The sequence below is a fragment of the Lonchura striata genome, chromosome 4 (genome assembly GCF_046129695.1).
Source record: "Lonchura striata isolate bLonStr1 chromosome 4, bLonStr1.mat, whole genome shotgun sequence".
NCBI lineage: Eukaryota > Metazoa > Chordata > Aves > Passeriformes > Estrildidae > Lonchura > Lonchura striata.
The window spans coordinates 6,655,627-6,675,717 of NC_134606.1; the positions used below are offsets into that span (position 1 = coordinate 6,655,627).

The window sequence follows — 20,091 nt, forward strand, 5'->3', positions numbered from 1 at the left end:
CATCACAGAAAAGGTAAGCTGATGATTACCTGAACCATGAAGATTGTTACTGAATTTGAGTGAAAACCACTGTGGTGAGCAGAAAACAGAAATCATTCTGTTCTCTGTGAACATTTATTCATATCTCTGAATGACACGGTGATTCTTTGCTACTGTGACTGTTGTAGATCTAGCAGGTATGACCCTCTCCTACACAAATTCTTTCAGACAGGGCCCATTTATATACACAAATTTTCAGCTTTATGAGGCTCAATTCTGCAACTGATGAGGGTTTGTGGAGTCAGATGAAGAGAAACAAAACCAATAAAAGCAAAGTATTCCACCTGACTGCAGAATGCAACTTCTAGCAAGTATAAAAGCTATAGTACAACTTCAGACTTGGATGACAACTCTGCAGTGTGATGAAACAGAGATTAGAGAGAATCCCTTCTTGGGATGCAAGCAAACAGAAAACCACTGGGGAACAAATAACATTGAAGCAGGCAATCATGTTTTACCAGCCTCGCTTTTCAAGCTATTGAAGCTCATCTGGAACTAAAGGAGAGTTGAATTCTTTTAGGAGTTTCACTACACACCTTTATTTGAACATGTCTGTGGCACTGAAAAATTAAATCTTTTGACTGGAAGTTTGCTTGGAAGGAAGTTGACTTTGAGATCCCAGCTAAACCCTGAAGTATAAGAATACTGAGGAGAAAATCTACCAACTTTCCCATAGTAAAAAAAAAAAAAAAAAAAAAAAAAAAAAAAAAAAAAAAAAAAAAGTTAAAGCAGCTATACATTGAAATAAGGCAAATATGAAGTTGAAAATTCCCGTGCTGGAGCAGGGCAAGGACTCTTCTCCCTGAGCAGTGGAAGAAACTTGCAATGAACTAATTGATTGTAACTCCCTTTCTCTGACTCCATGCACTTCTCGGTGTGGAGGTAGACTTGGGAAGGAGGGAGGGGTGGGGGAGAATATTTTCTTAAGATTTATTTTACTTCTCATTATCCTGCTGTGATTTTATTAGTAATAAATTCAATTAATATCCTCAAGTTGAGTCTCATTTGCCCATGATGGTATTTGGTGAATGATCTCTTCCAGTTCTCATCTCAACTCCTGAACCTTTCATTAAGTTTTCTCTCTCCCATCCACTTGTGATATGAAAAGTAAAACATTTCAACTCAAATGTTCATCTATTCAGGGAAATTTATCTCAAAAAAACACACCAGCTTTTAGTCTTATTATACTTAAAATAGTAAAGGTAGAGTCAAAACCAAACAAAGGCATTTGATGACTCAGTCATACCAAAATTTTGCCACATACACAGTGATGGAGGGCATATGAATTTCAGAGTTGTTCTCAGAAAAGAAAATTCTGGCACCCTTCATTCAGAGCCTCCAGTTGCTATTCCTGTGCAAAAGTAAAAGTATTCTTCACTGTGTTTTGTCTCTGAATTCCAGTTCCTCTATTTCATTCCATTTTGGGAAGAAATCGTTGCTACCTAAATCAAATGGTGAACTTTTACAAGCATGGAACAGATACTGTGTTCTGAGCTCAGCAGAGCCTGCTAGAATGTAATATCCCTCAAAATTTACCTCTTCTCAAGAGTGCAAACAAAAGGAGATGCATTGAGTAAGAACCAAATTTTGGAATTCTGTAATCAAAAATCCATAAAGAAATTTCTTTTCTTTAGCATTGAAGTCTATCTATAATACTGTACAGGAACCATTATTTATTATGGAGCAAAAAATGCTCATTCAACATATAATCATGTTTTGCCTTAAGACTTAGGTAATAAAGGACTTTTATTTATGCAATATATTGGAAGTCAGAATTTCAGAAAACAAGAAAATGTTGTACTCTCATTTAAAACTTCAGTAGATGTTAATCAGAAAAATCAGTGACATTTTAAATACAGTATTAATGCTGAACAATTTGCTGGTTTATGCCAATTTGACATATCATGGAAGTTACAAATATTTTGATATCCAGAGACTATGCAGTGCTTCTCCAGATGCTTCTTAACCAAAATAATTCACAGATGTTTGCTCATCTCTCTGCTGAACGTCCTCCTAAATTAGTTGATCCTAGAATAAAAATACAAGTACAAAGGAAAAAAATTAAAAAAAAAAAGCTTGGCAAAACTAAAGTAAAGCTGTATTCTTGTAAATTATTTGGGGAATTTATATAAGGAAAAGCAAAACTATCAAAAATTGAAAAAACAACCTACACAATTGATGAAAACTTTTCTATTGCCATTTTCATGAATATAAATGTGCTCCTCTGTATTTCCATAAAAGCATTTTTGCCATATTCCAATTGTAGCTATATAAGTGAATCTTCAAAGCATTATTCTGTATATGAACTGAAGTTAATGGCAATCATAAAGCCAAATGACATCTATTACTGAAGTTCAATACAGCTACTTTTTTTATAACATTAATTTCTCCTATATTATTTATAGATCTTATCAGGTCCATGCATTATTTCACATACTGTATCACTCTCCAGAAATCTCATAATTAAAACAATTGTGATGTAAAATTTTACAAACTATAAGTCTTCATTTCTTAAAATATTTTTATTTTGGTTTCATGAACTCAAAACTACTTGGGATGTGCAGGAAGGTCACATTTATTAGTATGGACTGAAAGTGCTTTCGAGATGAATTATCTTTTATATAAGTTTAAAAAAAAAATCAATTATGATGCAAACTTGGAAATAAGGAGAATTAGGTTTGCAAGATGTGATTGGTCAGGGTGCTACAATATCTTATCTAGATTCTCTTTCCCAAAAAGGGCTAGACCATTCAAGGTGCCTTCTGACCAGGGCAGTTCTATGATTCTGTGACTCTGATTCTATTAATTAATCTGCCCCAGTGCAATTTCTACCCAAATCCACTCCCCCCACCAGACCCCCCCCACCTTGGGCTGATGTTTTTAGCTGCTTTTGCTAGTTTTATGTTGCACTTAACAAGTAACACACTGGACTAGCTCCCTTTTTATTGGGATCTGTGGACATCTACATGGATGTCTTGATAGGCAGATCTTTAAGATACGTGCAGCTGAGAAATAAAATTTGGACATTATCAGATTTAAATCTCTGTTAAAATCTAATTCTGGAGTGAAGCAAGAACATATTTTTACAGCAGATACTGTCCCACACATAAGACCAAGGCAAAATACAATCATAAACACTGTCATCTTTCATATTTTGCTGAAAGCCTACTTCCAATTCTGAAATATCCTTTTTATTCTGGTGAATTTATTAAGCTGCTATGCTGACATTTTTTCAGAAAGTGTTAAACGCTAGTTTATAAATATACTTGCCTTGCTGTCTTTGCAGAAGTCCAGAGATGGTGATTGGCTGCCTTGACAGAGGCAGCTGTGGGGAAGGTGATGCAAATGGGTACAGCTGAGGGGTTCTGAAATCAGCATTAGCCCATGATCCCCTTTGACTGCTTTGGGATCCAGATGATGATGGACAAGCACTATGTGGTAATCTCACCACAGGGGTGGATCTGTTAATGAAATTAATTAATGCATGTGATTTGAGACTACTTCTATAACAAAAGATTCCAAAATTACTTCAATTTGTTGTCTATGTATTTTTACTTACTGAATATTTTTTACATATTTCAAAAAGCAGACTGAGAAAACAATTATTGAATCAGAGCTGGAAAAAAATTACTCTGTTACACATATTTTAAATTTCTGCTAGGAAGATATACTTGGCTTAATGATTATAAACAATAAGAGTTTAATTTTTCTGGAACAATTTAAAGTTATTGATGTTAATAATTCTCACAGTTTAAGACATTTTCAATGTTTAAATTTAAAAAACAGAAACACCTGTTGCAGGCTGCATGAAAAGTTTGGGTTATTCAGAGAACAGCCCTTGTGCAGATATTGTACTTTCATCTGATTTTTGTAAGAATGATAGAGCAAAGACATTGTTGAACTTCCTCATTATAAAATTACTACCCCTTTCTATAGGAGTATCATGACTGCAGATGTCAACATCTACAGAAGCACACATTCTATCTGCACATTTTTGAAAAACATGATTTCAAAATAAAACTTTCCCCCCAAAACCAAACATTCATGTAGATGATAGGCAGGCTGCACAGTAACACTTCTTCAGATCTAGACTATAACCTTTGAACATACAGATTAATAAAGGCTGGAGGGAAACTTACAGTCTCTCATAGGAGATGGCAACCTCTTGAAAAAGTATTGAATTACCTTGTAGATCCTGCTCCAGTACACTGACTCGGTTTTATTAGAGCTATCTGAGAACTCCTGTAGGATACACTACCTGTTGGAATCAGATTTTTGAAAACAGGACCAATGTGCATTACCTGTTTTACTTAAGAGAAAACTTTGGAAACAAGATTAGTACCTTTTTTGCATGATTTGGGACAAACTCATTATTAACTCATTGAAGAACTAAAAATGGTGCACAATTACAGTAGTCAATGAGAGAGTTCAGCTGTCACAAAAACATCATATTGCACCATCCCTCAAATTGTGTTCCAGTTAAACACATGGTGTTTTCTTTCACCTTCTTTCATTTATTTGACTATTATTAGACTACCAACACAGCTGTGCTGAAGTGCTCCAGTTCTTCAACTGATCTTATTTTTTTGCCACATCCACTCTGAGAGGGAAACTTTCCTTAGTGCACCATCAAATCATTGTTTCCACTTACCCTTACTTTTGCACATAAACTTTGATTCCCTCAGCATTGCCCACTGCTAAACTTTATGTGAAGGTTCTGAAATCCACTGAACATGTAACTGTTCTACATAAAATTTTACTGTCTAATAAATATCTATTTATATTTAGATACAATAAAAAAACTGGTTAACCTCAGCTCTCTTTATCTTGTTAAGCTTAAATTTATAGGCAACCATGTGTTTAGGAAGGATCTGAGCATATAAATCAGACATAACATAGACAAAGCAGTTTTTTCTCCTCCACTGAAATTGCATTGCAATTGCATTTGTTTCAGGACACTTACACCATATAAAAAGACAAGAACACTAAAAGTTCTTTATGTGCCTGCAGATGGATTCTCTGAACTGCTGAAGCCAGGTGAAAGCCTGCCTGAGCACAGACTGCTGCAGAAACATGCTGAATGTAAAACCAAGAATGGGAGAGACACATAGATAGCAGGCCTGCAAAGCATTAGGAATTCTGGGGAAGTCCTCACAAATAAACAGTTCTCAAGAGACTGCACCAATTCCAGTAGGCTCTTACTCATGTCTTATTTACATCTGAGTGTTACCCAAGTTCAGGGTAAGAAGGAATGAAAGAAAGTAATGGCAGGTAAAATGTCTTATACCCTATTACAGTGATAAGGTGAAAAAAAAAATCACCTTTTTGACAAAATTCTTGATCTCAACTACCTCACTCTTGTTATTAAATATTTTTTTAACTTCCATTCAGTTTCCCCCCTTTCCTTCATGTGATATTCAATATGACATCGTGGACAATGTTACTCTCCGTTAACCACACATAAATAAAATTATGAAGCTTAACAGAGGGTCAACAATGTATATATAAGAGGGTCAATAACGTATATATAATGTATATATATTGCAAGTATTCCTGTTCTGTTCAATCACACATATAATTACAGTATTTTCTTTGCAACTGTTTGATTCAGAAAAAATTGGTTTGGTTACAAGTAATCATTTACTGACAGAAGAGGTAAGTACTAGGAAAACATTTCATACTTCCTTTTAACCATTTCCCAGCTGATGGATTGAAATCCATGTGGTAAATTCCTCACACCTCAACACAATTCAAATTTTTTTAGTAAATTGCTAATGTATGGATTTTAATTTATTCATCCTTCTAATATAACAGAAATATTATTCAGTTACAAAGTTTACTTTTACTCACCCATACGTCCATCCTGTGGTGGAGTTATTACTGATAATCTTGTTGGACCAGTTGGTGTCTCCAGCTAAATGAACAGCAAGTCATTAACCACAGTGTAATAAGCATATGATTATTAAGACATTTTAAGCAATAATGTTATATTTTTGAGGTCTACAGAGTCTGCAGATTTCCAGAACTCTCTGCTGTCAGTTTTGGTCATAGCACTAAACTGCAAAACCTAGGAATGAAGTAATTTTTAAAGATCTATGGGCAGGTGGGAAATACATGTATTTTAGCTTTATTATATAACCTATCACATTCAGATAAGAAGTGTTATCAGACACTCTCACTGTTTTCTGTGCTGACATTCCATTGCAAGCCAACAGCTGCTCCTGGATGTTACCTCTCCTAACCAGGATACCAACAGCATGAAAAGCTCCTGCCTTCATTCTCATGCCAGCAATATCACTCAAAACCTGCAATTCCCTACTCAGGTATCAGAGTCTAAATGGTGCTTTCAGACCACTAACATTTTTGTAATATTGGGATTTTAAGAATTTGCTATTTACGTTGGTATCATGAGTTTAAAAGCCTGTATATGGCATGTGGAGAATATAATTCCAGAAATTAATGTTGTGATTTATTTGCTTTTGGTTTCTTTTGGGGAGTATATGACTTCTATCCTGCATCAAGCATATCTGAAAGTATCATGCATGTCAGAATGGCTTTGAATGGGATGGGGGGAGAATCTTATTTTTTGCAACATTAACAGAGTAAGAGAAATCAAAAGGATATATGTGTGTAACTATACCTATACAAGTATTAAAAAACCCCACTTACTCTCCTCATTGGTGAAGGTACAGGATCAATCTCCATTGCCTCCACCCTTGCAAGAAAGGTCAAAATATAACATTGTAATAAAAATAACATTTTCATTATAAAGACTAAAATTATGTTAGAGTCTAATGTTAATTTTGACTAATAATGGAAGAGCATAATACATAATGCATAAGGCACATAAGTATTTAGGACTTATTCCAAAACTCACTAGCAGTAAGAAAAATCTATTCAGTGATTCTGAGCATTGGTTAAGACATTTACAGAGTAAGTTATTTTATGATTAGGATTGTTATTCTTCTATTTGTCTGAATAAATATGCATGTTTATGTATTTTTCATTTGTAACCAAAACAAGGGCACTCAGAATCTCTAGGTTTTTCGTAGAAAAGAAAGTCACAGTCAAAGGTATAGAAATATTTTAGCTTGAGCAAGTTGTATATTCATTTTACCTAAAATTAAATTAGCCTTATTGGAGTGGCTCATCCCATGTATCCTGAGACAACTACAGTGTACATATAGGTGTCTGTACAATAAATTTAGTTTTTATCTATGGTAAATGGAGAGTGTCTCACTAATCTATCTAGCTATCCATTCATCTATCTAGCTATTCATCCAGAAGTTCTTTGGAATAAGGTGCATCATGTGTTAGGTTTCTTTCCAGTAACCACCATCCATAGAACTGTAATGTACACTTGGATAAATAAGACTTTCCTCAGTTCTTTCATATTTGAACAATTTGCAAAAACAAAACAAAAAAAATCAGAAAATATTTTAAACTCACTACAAAAAGGCTACTTTCTGTATAAAATATTAGTTAATATTTTCATTGAAAATTAACAAATTTGTACCCACGTTTCAGAAGTGGAAGGACGACTTGAATGAAGAGAAAATGAAGAATAAACATTCTGTTTGCTTGAAGGAACTGAAGTCATTAAGAAATTTAATATTAGAACACAGCTATATCCAGTGATAGGTATTCCATAGTTAATATTTTAAACAAACACTTCTTACTGGATATACTTCTGCTCATACTGGAAAATGGTGGTGTTTTTTCAGGAGGTTTCATACTACTAAAGGGGAAAGAAGAAACAATAGCTATAAATTGAAAGCTGGTTTGATTAGATAACATGCCTAACTGGTCAATAAAGCATAAAATCAAAGCATTTATCCATCAGCAGCAGGTTTTAACATGACACATTTGCTATGAAGCAAAGTAAGAATTTATTTGGTAAAGCTATGAACTTGCTTTTTACATAATAATATTTGCAGTACTCATTATACACCCAACAATATCAAATTTAACACCACATTATAGGAAAGTACGTTAGAGAACAGCAAATGTTAAAATACAATTATTAAATATAGCTAAGCACAAAATTAATTTCATTTCACAAAATTTTACATTTACCAAACTTTAAGAAATCTAGTTATCAAATGAAATGTTGGCATTTTTATGCTATTCAACATTAACTTTGCAAAACTGGTATCTTTGACAAGAATCATAAATAGGAGGAATATGTTTACTAGGCAAGCAAGAAGAGGCCCTAGGACACTTCTCTCCAGGTAGAACTCAGAAAAAAAAATCTAAAATTCAGTAAGAACTCTGTAGTTGATATAACCAAGATGCTATTTATTTGAGAAGCAGACAAGAAAATGGAGGCATAAAATGAGTAAAAATATATAAAGTGCCATAATCCACCACATACAGAGTTTCCTTTATACTGGCTTTTTCTTTCTGTTACATTACATCAAGCAGTCTGAGAGAGCAAAATACAGTATTATGTGCAAAATGAAACACAGAACAGGAATAAAGACCAATTAAAGATCAAATCTGTACAATTAAAATGCTGATTTCATGAACTGGCTTATTAAGGAGATTTAAATAACAGTTTCAGCTCTCTTTTGGAAGTCAGATGAAAAGATGAAGGTGTACCAGTCATTGAGCAGAGGGACAAAGATGAATGACCTCTTGGCTACACTTTCAAACATATGAAAAAAGAGACTAATTCAAGATGAGACAAGAATTTAATTTTTACTAGAAATAGAAACGAGAACCATGCTACAAAATTCTGGTAACTTTTTAAAGGGGGTAAGATACCAGAAAAGGCATCATAGTATTTTCCAGGCTGATGCTATGAAGTCCATTGCAAAATACATAAACATGGTTATGTAACTACAAATAAAAAAAATTAATACTGAGTATCTATGTGATAGACTTTATTAAAAATTCATTTTACATTTAACTAAAAATATTAAAATAAAAGGATTTCTTTCTGACAGGATTGATTATTGTGAATAAAATGGATCTGATGTCAGAAATTTCTATACATTTATTTCCGTAGAAACACATGAGGAAGGTAAACAAATTTTTATTCTTTTATCAATTAAAACTTACTGTTGTCTGATTACATTTACTTTTACTGCATTAAACCTCTTACCATTGTAGCTGTTGAATTTGTTGTGTTACTTTCTTGAGAGACTCTTCCAGCTTTGCTATCTGTGAGATAATCATAGATTTAAATAAAGTCTATTTGTGTGATATACAGCTTCATTTTCATCCAGCTAGTATTCTAAAGTGTTGAAAGGCTGCTTTCTATTGGTTTTAATCTTAAGACATCATTGCAATTCCAGATTTATTGGAGCTGTTATGGCTGTGTAATGGACCCATTAAACAGTCAGTCTGGAAGAGATATGCTTCTTTTTGGCAGTTAAGGACTTAGTTTGATTACCTTTTCTTAAGTATGCTGGTAATACTGGATAAATGAATAGTAGGAAAAGTGCTGAAAAATAGTTTTCTTTTATTTTCCTTCCTATTTTTAATATCTGATATAAAAGCTTTGTTATGATTAATATAGTTATCTGGAAAAGCTACCAATAAATGTACAAAATACATTGTTCTCATATTTCTCATTTCAGATTCAAAATGTATTCAGCTCACTTCAGTATCTATTTGTAGTAAGCCTAAGTGAAAAGTTTTTTTCTACTCTGTTAAGAGACACAACCAGAAATATCTCCATTAAAAATGTTAAGAGCTGGCAAAAGTGAAGAATATAAAGGCCACAAACACTAGGTCAGATCCCTAGTATGTGTATTTTTTACAGTCTTTCATTATGTGAACATATACTATATTTTATGTAGGATACAAAAATTCACTCAATAGCCTCAATACTGCACCTATGTTTTATATTTAATTTCCATTATGTAACCTTAATCCTTCACACTGTTAATAGTTTGATTTGAAGGCAAATTATTAATTTGCTTGTTAACTTTTCATGCTTCTAAAAATATTATTTGAGTCCTTTAATAAAATTACCTGATTTATAAAATCATAATGTTTTGGGAGATACTATGCTCTTTTTGCAGATGCAAAACTCTGCAAAACAGATTAAAGAAAAAATGTAATTTATGTAAGATGTGGTTTTTGGTATTCTGGTTTTTTCTACCTAATAATAGGTTTGATTAAGAAAGGAACCAGTCAGGAAGAATGTACCTTACCCTGTCACTCTCAAGGACTGGGTAATTTTTAGACCAAAGTACCTTAAAAAAGATGAGTAACTATTTGGTTTTCAGTATTTTGGGATCCTAGCATAACAGGACATCTAGACCTGCCAGGGACATGGACAGGAAGTGGCCACCATCACCTGCACCCTAATACCTGCACAACTCACAGAAACAGCACGAAAGCAGTCTCATGAAGACCATGAGACCTTGTGGGCTGACAGTGACAAGGATGACAAACTAGAAATAAGGACTGGGACCTGAAACCAGACAGCCAAGCATGAGAAACTGGAATGGTGTTTAATACAACCAGCCTCTCCTGTTCCTGATCCACTGCAAGCAGTTTTAACATACTAACAATATACAGAATGGGCAAAACAACAACAAATCCACCCAAAACTGTGCCATTGAAACAGCAACCAACTACATTTTCAGCTGTTTTGGTATTGTCACCTGGACACCCTCCTTAGGTCAAGCACCATCCCTGAATACTTCACAAACACTGCTGAGTGAATGTCTCGACAGTAAACAACTTTAAAAAATTACCATTACAAAGTATCAAAACTCTCTATTTTTTTGGAAGTAAATATCTATTTATGCTGAATTCTATTAAGATATTTGTTTTTTTCTGTCTACAGGTTTCAGTTTTACCATCTGGTACAATAGATTAGAAGTGGGATGAAATCAGGATTCCTCCCTGGTCTGGCTTTGAAAACAGAAGGACAGGACCCTAAAAAACTTACATACAACACAATACACTATTAGTAATCCCAAAATGCATTCATGGAGAAGGAAGAATGGGCCACAGAGCACCTAATTTTCCAAGCTTTCTATCCATGACAATCATACCAGAAATTCCTCCTACACATGAAATGGCCAGCTGGGCAGCTACATGAGCTTTTTCTCTGTCATTTCATACACCAATGTATGAACACCCACTCATGGCTCAAGTCACCAATACTGCCAAGTAGCTTAAAGCAACATCCCAAGTCCTTAGAAATCAAAGAAACATCCAGCAATTTAATCAAATATTTAGAAGAAGCTGAAAAATGAAAAAGAATCTACCTTCCAACATACAAATGAAGAAGCACTGTCACAAATGCAGTACCTGCTCACCACAGAATTAATTCTGTCCTTCACACTGAGCTATCCCAAATTCAGGGCACTAGCCCTTAGTCTTGCTCCTCATTGCTCAAGTTTCTCATTTATTTTGTCAGCCCTAGTCTTCTTTTCCTCTGGGCTTATCTTCTAGCATGCCTCTCTCCCCACCTCTTCCACTTTTCCCTCCATACAATGAAATAATTTCTTCCCTCCCTGTTCTTAGATTCTCTATTTAATCCTAACCACCTCACAATTAGAATATTTTATTATAAACAGTAACCAGAATTAATAGAGTCCTCACAGACTTTAAACAATTAAAAATTGGTATTTATAATGACAGTAATAAGTCAATCCTGATTAATTATTCTAAGTATTCCCAAGAAGATTAATACAGTTTCTAAAAATAAAGTAACAAGGCAAACATAAACAAAAACCTAGAAAATCACAATTACAGTTACCTTTTGTTTGTGGTATTTTAACAAACGCTTACGAAATTTTTCTTGAAATTCTGAAACCTGAAAATAAATAGAGTTATATCAAACTTCACATAATTAGATTTATGCAAAGAAGTGATGGAAAAGAACTACTTCACAGTATGCAAAGTTTTCTGTCTTTTATAGGCAGTTAACATATCTCTTTAACATCCTCTTAAAAAAAATCCCAAACTAATCTAAGTTATTATCACTGATAGACAAAGCCTTATAAAGTTAATTTAATCCAATATGTCCTACAGTAGAGCTGGTAGACTTATTTCACTAAGGTTATATTTTAACACTATGTTCAATAAAAAGGTAAAGACATTAGAAAGCCATCTTAGCTGCAGTGTTTCTTATTCATCAATGCTAAGCAAACACATAAAATTAATGGCAACATAAAAAGTAATCTGTCTTACTGGCAATTATAATATACCTTGTAAAAATACCCTGTTAATTAAAAAATAATTGTTAGACACACTGTCTGGTGATGTGTAAGCACTTTTTGTGTCCAAATGAGGATCATAAACCATGACAAGTTGAAAGTAAAAATGACAAGGTAGGCAAGACAAGAGTTTGAGGAACGAATCACCATAGGTAGTAACTTCTAATAAATCTTTTTTCTCACATGTTAGAAAACTGCTAGAAAATCTGTAGGAATTGAGAAGACCAAGAAGAAACACTCTGAGAATATAAGCCCATAGAGGAGTAATAAATGGTTATTCTATTCTTTGTGGAAGAACCTGGGAGGTTCTCACTGATTACTCATCAAAGGATCAGGTGTGTCTTTGGAAGAACTGATGGAAGAAATATCCACTTAGAAAGTGATGGCTCTGAGATGTCTCCACTCACTCAGAAATGATTTCTTGGGTCTAGGAGAAACCCGAATTTGTCAGTTTCAGTCAAAAAAGTAAATCAGATCTTACCAGTGGTTTAAAATGGAATAGGGGAGACATCATCATTCCCATTTTAAAAAATGCATGTTCCTATATCCCAACTCCGCTTAACATCTGAGAGGACAGAGTAGGTCTGAATACAGTTCAGATTACTCAAAGGTATGCAAGAACTTCAGTAAAAGAATGACCACACAGAATGTGAATCTTCATGGCTGAGAAATAGTTGAAGAAGGGATGCACCTAAAACTAATGAGATGCAGACTAAAACTAATGATTAGCACAGACATAGTGCATGAGAATGGATACTTCTTCTACCAGAATCAAATTCAAGAGTAAGAAATGAAACTAACAGGTTAAAACCTGAAAAATTATATAATCATCATGCAGTGAACAAACTGTGGACCTCCCTTCCACAATATGCAACAAATGCTAAAATTCAGGAAACAACCTGACAATTATGTGGGGAAAAATATCCACCAAAGCTTCTCAATGCAGACCATTCAAACTTTGAGAAATCCCTGTGCTTTGAGTTGCTGAAAGCTGGGAGGCTCCTCTGAAGATGTATCACTGCATCCAGCTCTGCTCTCATGCTTTCCTAAGCACCCACCAAAGTGATAAGATATTAGATTAGAGAAGAGATTAGCTAAATTGCTCTTACATCTTTTGATGCCAGGACAAGTTCTGAATATACTTCAATGCCTTCACTACACTTCAATATGTTCCCAACAGTTATTTCACACTACAGGAAACCCACCTCAGCCTTGAGAGATTGAGCCCCCTTTTTTCCTGACTTTGGCACACTATGGAAGCTTGTATTCCCATGTGACTGGAGGTGTGCAGGTTCCCTGCTTTTGTTCAGTTTAAAGTAACTGCTGATCCTGCTGTTAAAAAGTGGGTATGGAAGGACAGAGGAAGGGTTCATGTCTACCTTGCGTCCCTTCTGCATCTGACTCCCGAAAGGGGCCAAGCTCAGCTTTGGAAAAGTCTGTGAAGCCTGGGCAGAGCAAATGTGCATCCATGACCATTGCTGGAGAAAACAGGTGATATTCCCTTGGTTATTGTTCTGCTGGATCAGGAAGCTCACCCAAAGGTCAGCAAGTCCCAGCCCAAGGAGATGAGAACAGCCAACAAGGCTGCAGCTGGGCCCAGGGACAATGGTTGTCCCTGGAGTGGTTGAAACTGCTGCTGAAATGCCCAGAAAGAGGGAAAAGGACACAAAGTCCCAAAGCCAAGCCAAAGAGATGCACTAAATGAGGAGGAAAAGGGAGTTTGCATGCACTCATTTAACCCAGACAGCTACTGAAGGTCTTGACTGGAAACTAAGCCTGATGAAAGGAATCGTATCTGGAATTCACAGAAAGCAGGAGGAAAATGACCTTGGAATAATTTACTGCATCTATCCTGAAAAAAAAAAGAGGTGTGTTTTGACAAAAAAAAGAAAAAAAAAAAAAAATAGAAGAGGGAGAGAGCACTGTCAGCTCAGGACTGTATCCAGCTCACTGTGTAACTTTTTATAGCTATAATTAAGGCACACTATCTGGGCACATTTAAGCTTCTGGAAGATCAAATTTTTCACTGCATGGCATTGAAAGTGATTTTACACCATTAAAATAACCAGACTAGTGGTCCTTAGAGAGAGTTTGAAAACATAAGCAGTGACCATAATGAATAATTTATGTCTCCTTAAGAACTCAGAAACTGTGGAATTAAGGAAATAAAGGTGGTAATGGACATACATTCATTTTCAAGCATTCACTCATACACTTTTCCAATTCACATAAAAATCAGGAGGAGTTGCTGATTATTTCATAGAGTAAAAAAGTTTTAAGGTAGATTCACCTGTGATAGTTCTTTTGAATATTTCTTGCTTAACATATCTATTGGCATGAACAGTGATTGAATATCAGGACTTGTCTATGAAGAAATGAAAATATACCAAGGTTAGCATTTTTATTAGCAAGTCATATTAAATAAAGTATTTTGTAAAGTATTTCTTAAATTGACTGATGAATATAAATTTTAAAAATTTGATAGATTAGAGAAGGATAATGCAGAAATTGAAAATAAACCTAGTTTTCTTTAATGGCCTTATCAACCATCTGGAAAGCACTGGGATTTTTCTTAAATATATTACCCACATATATACTTATTGTGTTTAAGATAGTACCAGTGTCCAGAGGACATTCAAGGAGGGTGCTGTGGTCCCTGGAAGAGGCACTGCATTCACACCAAAAGCCAAGTTTCTAGCAGCTGCTTTCCAGGCTTTATGGTTCCCACCATTCCCAGCTACATGGGATGCATCCTACCATCAGTTTTGTTTGTAAGTCCTTTTTAGAATAGTTCCAATGCTGACTGGGATCCCTTTGTCTCTCCCTGCTCATCAGGCAGCAGAATATTATCCTAGAAAGAGCCCTAAAGTAGTTGTTGAATTTTTAAAATATTTAATGACTTGTGTCATTTAATCAGAGCTGTGCATGCTTTAGGAAAACTGCTTTTCCTTGCTTTCCCCAGCTACTAATTTTTACAGAACTCACAGAAGGTAATTAATTGGATTTGAGACTCCCTTTGCAATTTTGAATTTGGTTAATACCAGCCAAAGAGTCAAAAATTTCCAGCTGACAGATGGAGAAATGCAGACAGCCAGCACAGGTAACCTACCTATAGTATTTTAGTAAAGAAAATAAAAACAAGACAATAACATTCAGTGTTGAAAACTTCAGATATTAATAAAAAATATATTCATCTTCTTTAAATGAAATGCATCCATAGGAACCAAGCTCTTGCAATCTACTTAGGGTTCTATCAAAGCAATGATCTTGGCTTAAGTACCTATCAGATTTGAAAAAAATAAAACCCAACCAGCTTCATGCTGATATAAAAAGTCTTTCAAATAAAGATTTGTGTAACACTGTTTATATCTTGTCTGCTGCATGGAGGAGTAGCAGATGTTGCTATGATATTCTGAAATACTGAACAGCCAGATTCTGATTTATCATAACACTTAACCATCCTCTGGAGAAAAGCAAGTGGGGATCATGAGACACAGAAGGAAGACATAAAGGTGACAAGAATGCATTACTGTAAAGATGAGAATATTTAATGTGCACATGTTGATTACCCCAACATGCAATTTAATTAGGAGTTCTAACACATTTAAAGGACCTCCTCTCATTGGGAATTCCTCCATAGCATCAAGCTCATAAAGCTTATCAGGTACATTTCCACTCAGGTTCCTGAATTACAGAGCCATGACTTTTTTTATATGCATCTTTAATTATCATTCCAATCATTTTACCTGTTCTTAATCAAGGATAAGCAATCATAATTAATGTCTTTTTAAAAGAATATGGTAATTTGCTTCCTTCCAGCCCTCCAGAGCAGTGGCAGTTCTAATTAAACATCTAATATTTTTGTTAGTATCCCAATCATTGCATTTGTAAATTCCTTCTGTGCTTTTGAAGTAAATTACCAAGTTCTCCTGAAATGGTGCAATTTAAGACTGATATAACTTAAAAATTAACATTGTTTTGAGTAAGGTGTTGAACAAGATGACCTCCAGAGGGCCTCAACAACTTAAATTATTCTTTGACTGAAATTAATAACAACATTTGCAGCAACAATACATTGATCTTCAAAGCATATTAAAATATGCCCTTTAGAATTTTTATGAAGGGTTTTTTAATTTTTTTCATATTTGATTACTGTGTGCATTCTTCCTTTGTATTATAATTGCATTTTGTTGTTTTGTTGCAATTTTTTAAGTGACATTGTCTTCTTCAACGTGCAAGATTCCTAGGAGGCCTTCATGTTTAGCTGTATTGAGTTTTATAAAATGTTTTTAGTGTTTTTCTTTTATCCTTACAAAGCATTGTCTTTTAGGTAGGCATCAGTTTATACAAAAATATTAATGTTTTCACAACCTATTTATGGAATCAGCTAAAGAGAAGATTGCTCCTGGGAGAAATGCAGAATTAAAGATTCCTAATGATTAATCTAGAAAGGGAATTAAAAGCTCTTAATTCTCCAGTGAATAACAAAAATTCCCAACAATATTTCAAACCCTTTCTTAATCACACAGCCACAAGGAAAATAGTTAAGCTTAAGAGAAACCAGGAAAAAAAAATAATCCACTTGAAAACACTGCTGAGCTATCATGCAGGTTTTCAATTCAGTCCATTACATGAAATAATTCATTACAGTTCATTTTTGGTGATGTACAAATGCCAAAATCAATAAACATTTTTCCCCATTTTGAAAGTAGCCACTGATGTTATGCAGTAACCAGCCATCTTTCTTGAAAAGTTTAGAATGATTTACAGTCCAGCAGTACCTCAAAACCTGTAATTTAAAGGAATATTTACAACAAAAAGCAGAAGTGTCTAGTGCCTAAGTATCTTAGTTTAGCAACCTAGTATCAGTAAGTATTCATGCACAGTTGGCAAAAACAAAAAAGGAAACATTTTTTAATTCAAATAGTTTAGCTGTTAGGCAAACCACAGATTAATGTAATGCCAAAAAACTAAAGCTTGATTTACCTCTTTGGAAAGGACTAAGGTACGACAAGCCTTCCTACAGATCAAACATTCATCTTTTTTGCCTGTAAGGTAATGACACATTTAAAATATAGATCAAACTGAATATATATTGAATACATTGTAAATGGAATGTGATGCCTAAACATCTGGAGCTTGTGGAAGAAATCTGCAGGTTACACAAGAAATATGAATAAACATGAATAAAGAATTTGATTATATAACCATTACACAGAGTTGTGCAGGAAAAATGTGTGTGAATGTCATCAGGTCTTACTCCTGTTAATAAGCATTCATGTAAATTATTTTATGAATATCATTAGTGTCACAGAATGCAGGTGACTTTTAGTTCCCTTGATTTAAATAGGACTACTCGCCTGGTTTAATTAAATGTATGCTTAAGTGCACTAATGACTTACAGTCAATCCGATATGTGGCTTTTTAGACTGGGGCAGAGTTGGGTTTTCCCAACAAAATATATGAAACCCAAGTGTCAAGAAATTAGTAATTTTGCCTTGTGAATTCCTCCAGTGAAAAAACAATAAAATCACTTTTAAAACATTATGACTTTTAAACTCTTTATCTGCAAACATATTAGAAAATATCTGTAGCAAATGCACATTATTTCAATATTTAGAATTGATAATTGTACTAGCTACTGCCTTTTTGAAGATTCTATAAACGTCTTTAAATACATTTTAAACCTTGGATTGCCATTAGTCCTGAATTCGCAGCAGAAAGATACACAATCTCTCACATATTTTTCTGCCAAACAATATTAAGAGCAGAGAGGAGAGATATTGTTCATGTTCTAAGAGCCTGCAAGCTGCAGAGTCTGCATTTTATGATCCTCTACCCTCAACAGCAACCCTGTGAAAACATCTAGTCAAAAGTTTTAAGTACTAAAATACAGATTGATCATTACTTTTGTGTGCCCTTACGAAAACCAGGGCATGTAGCATGATGTGAAAAAGGAAAACCTTTATATTTGTCCTCTGCATTTTTTTTTTTTCTTTTTAAAAGCAACTTCATTATTCCTCTGTCTTTCCCACATATCTTTGTCCAAGAACACCACTGGAGTCCCAGAATACTACTCTGGAGTTCTACATAACACAAGAGCTTCAAAACATCACCTCTAATCTTCCCTCATGCTGCGGAAAGTCTTCAGGAACAACACTGGGCCCAAAACTGACAAAAACTACTTCCAAAACCTATCCTAAACAAATTGTACGTTCAATTGCTCTTTCACTAAAGAAGAACCATTATTTTTCCCAAATTTGCCAGAACAGAAGGGCATCTATTTGTGGATTTTTTCGGATTTTTTTTTTTTAATAAAATTATGGCTCATAAGCATCCAGAGTGTGGTTTTATTAAAGCTCCATTGCGTTTGCTCTCAAAGCCACATCCACCTGGAGGTGGGCACAGGCGAGTTATACTGTTCAAAGCGAATTAACAGCAAGGACTGAAAAGGCTTATCAGTAACATTCGAAGAAGTGCTCAGGGCTTTATTTTTTTCCACAGCGGGTGAGAAAAACCAATGTTTGAGGTGGATGCGCGCCCGCCAGCACAGCGGCCCCGCCGGGCGCGCCCCAGCAGCCATTACCTTTCTGCAGGCAAACCTCACAGAAAACGTGGCCGCAGCTGGTGAGGCAGAACCGCGGCGCGGTGCTGCGGGGCTCGCACAGGCAGGAGTTGCAGAACACGGACACGGCCATGGGGCAGCGGGGCAGGCCGGCTCCGCGGCGGCCGGGGCCGGGGCAGAGCCGCTCGCCCTCAGGCCGAGCCCCGCGGCCGCGCCGCCGCCATGTCCCGCCCGCTGAGGCGGCCTGAGGGCAGCGCGGCCCGCGCCCCTCCCGCCGCGGCGCCCCTCACACGCGCCCAGATAAAATTTGGTTTTCGTGGCTTCTCGCTACCAAAGTGGAGCGGTGCCGACGCAGACGGCGCTGTCAGAGATTTCCCCTCCCGTCCCCAAACGTGGGAAGTAGAACTTCACCCACAGGGCTCCGGGCAGGGGCTTCAGCAGGAGCCCCGCCCTGCTCACTCCTCCCGGTCAGCGTTTGGGGATGTTATCGATGGAAATTTGTCCAGCCAAATTAAAATAAAAAATAAAATAATTATCTTGCAATCAAATTCTATCTAGCCAGCAACAAGGAAAGAACAGTGCTAAGCCCGTGGTCAGCTCTAAGTGTGCAACAAAAAAAGTCAACCTCAGCAGAGGTTCTCCTCTATGCCTGCACACCTCTATCCTAGCACAAGCAGTTTATATAAGAAATATTCCACCTAAAGCAAAGATTTCAGCAGTCAGTCTTTTCTTCCATTCAAAGTCTATAAGTTAATAAAATTTTATTTTTTAATAATAAAGAAGAACAATTCAGTGTCTAGGGTTATCAAATCCCTTAAGGAAATTTACATTCACAGGTTTCTGCCCGAAAATTTCCATTATATCCATCTCAAGTCATTTATGCAGTGATCAGCACCTGGTCATCCTCATATCTCTCCAGACATAACCCATCTCCTAACCAAGCCACATCCTTTTACTTGTAAATCAAGTTTCAGCATACACCAAGTTTTACCTGCAACGGTAGGGGAAAAACTCCTAATACAAATGTATATATTCTAACAAATATTCAATATCATATATATCATACCAGAAATAGCGTAATATCTACTACACATAACAGGGAGAATTAAAAAACAAACAAACAAAAAATAGAGAAAATAATTGTGGATTTCACTATTTTAAATTCAAAAATCCAGGAAGTTTGATAATTTGCTATCGCAGGTTTGAAGTGGCATCTTCTGTTGTGGAAAAAGAGCAAAACAAGGAGATTCGCTGTTCATTTCTTAGACAAAAAAAAAAAATTCCCTATTAGTTGCTAGTGTC

The 20,091-nt window shown here is 35.4% G+C and overlaps 1 protein-coding gene across 1 annotated transcript; it reads right to left on the minus strand.

The window, feature by feature from the left end:
* Window positions 1-1,767: 1,767 nt before the first annotated feature.
* Window positions 1,768-18,978, minus strand: RNF212 (ring finger protein 212). Its single transcript, XM_077782568.1, has 12 exons — window positions 18,811-18,978; window positions 17,211-17,272; window positions 14,515-14,589; window positions 11,765-11,821; window positions 9,146-9,204; window positions 7,719-7,774; window positions 7,560-7,629; window positions 6,709-6,754; window positions 5,890-5,953; window positions 4,225-4,297; window positions 3,312-3,500; window positions 1,768-2,072 (listed from the first exon to the last, which is right to left on the minus strand). Exons 1-12 carry the CDS (start codon window positions 18,920-18,922, stop codon window positions 2,030-2,032), a joined length of 906 nt encoding a protein of 301 aa, XP_077638694.1. The 5' UTR covers window positions 18,923-18,978; the 3' UTR covers window positions 1,768-2,029.
* Between the last annotated feature and the right edge of the window lie 1,113 nt (window positions 18,979-20,091).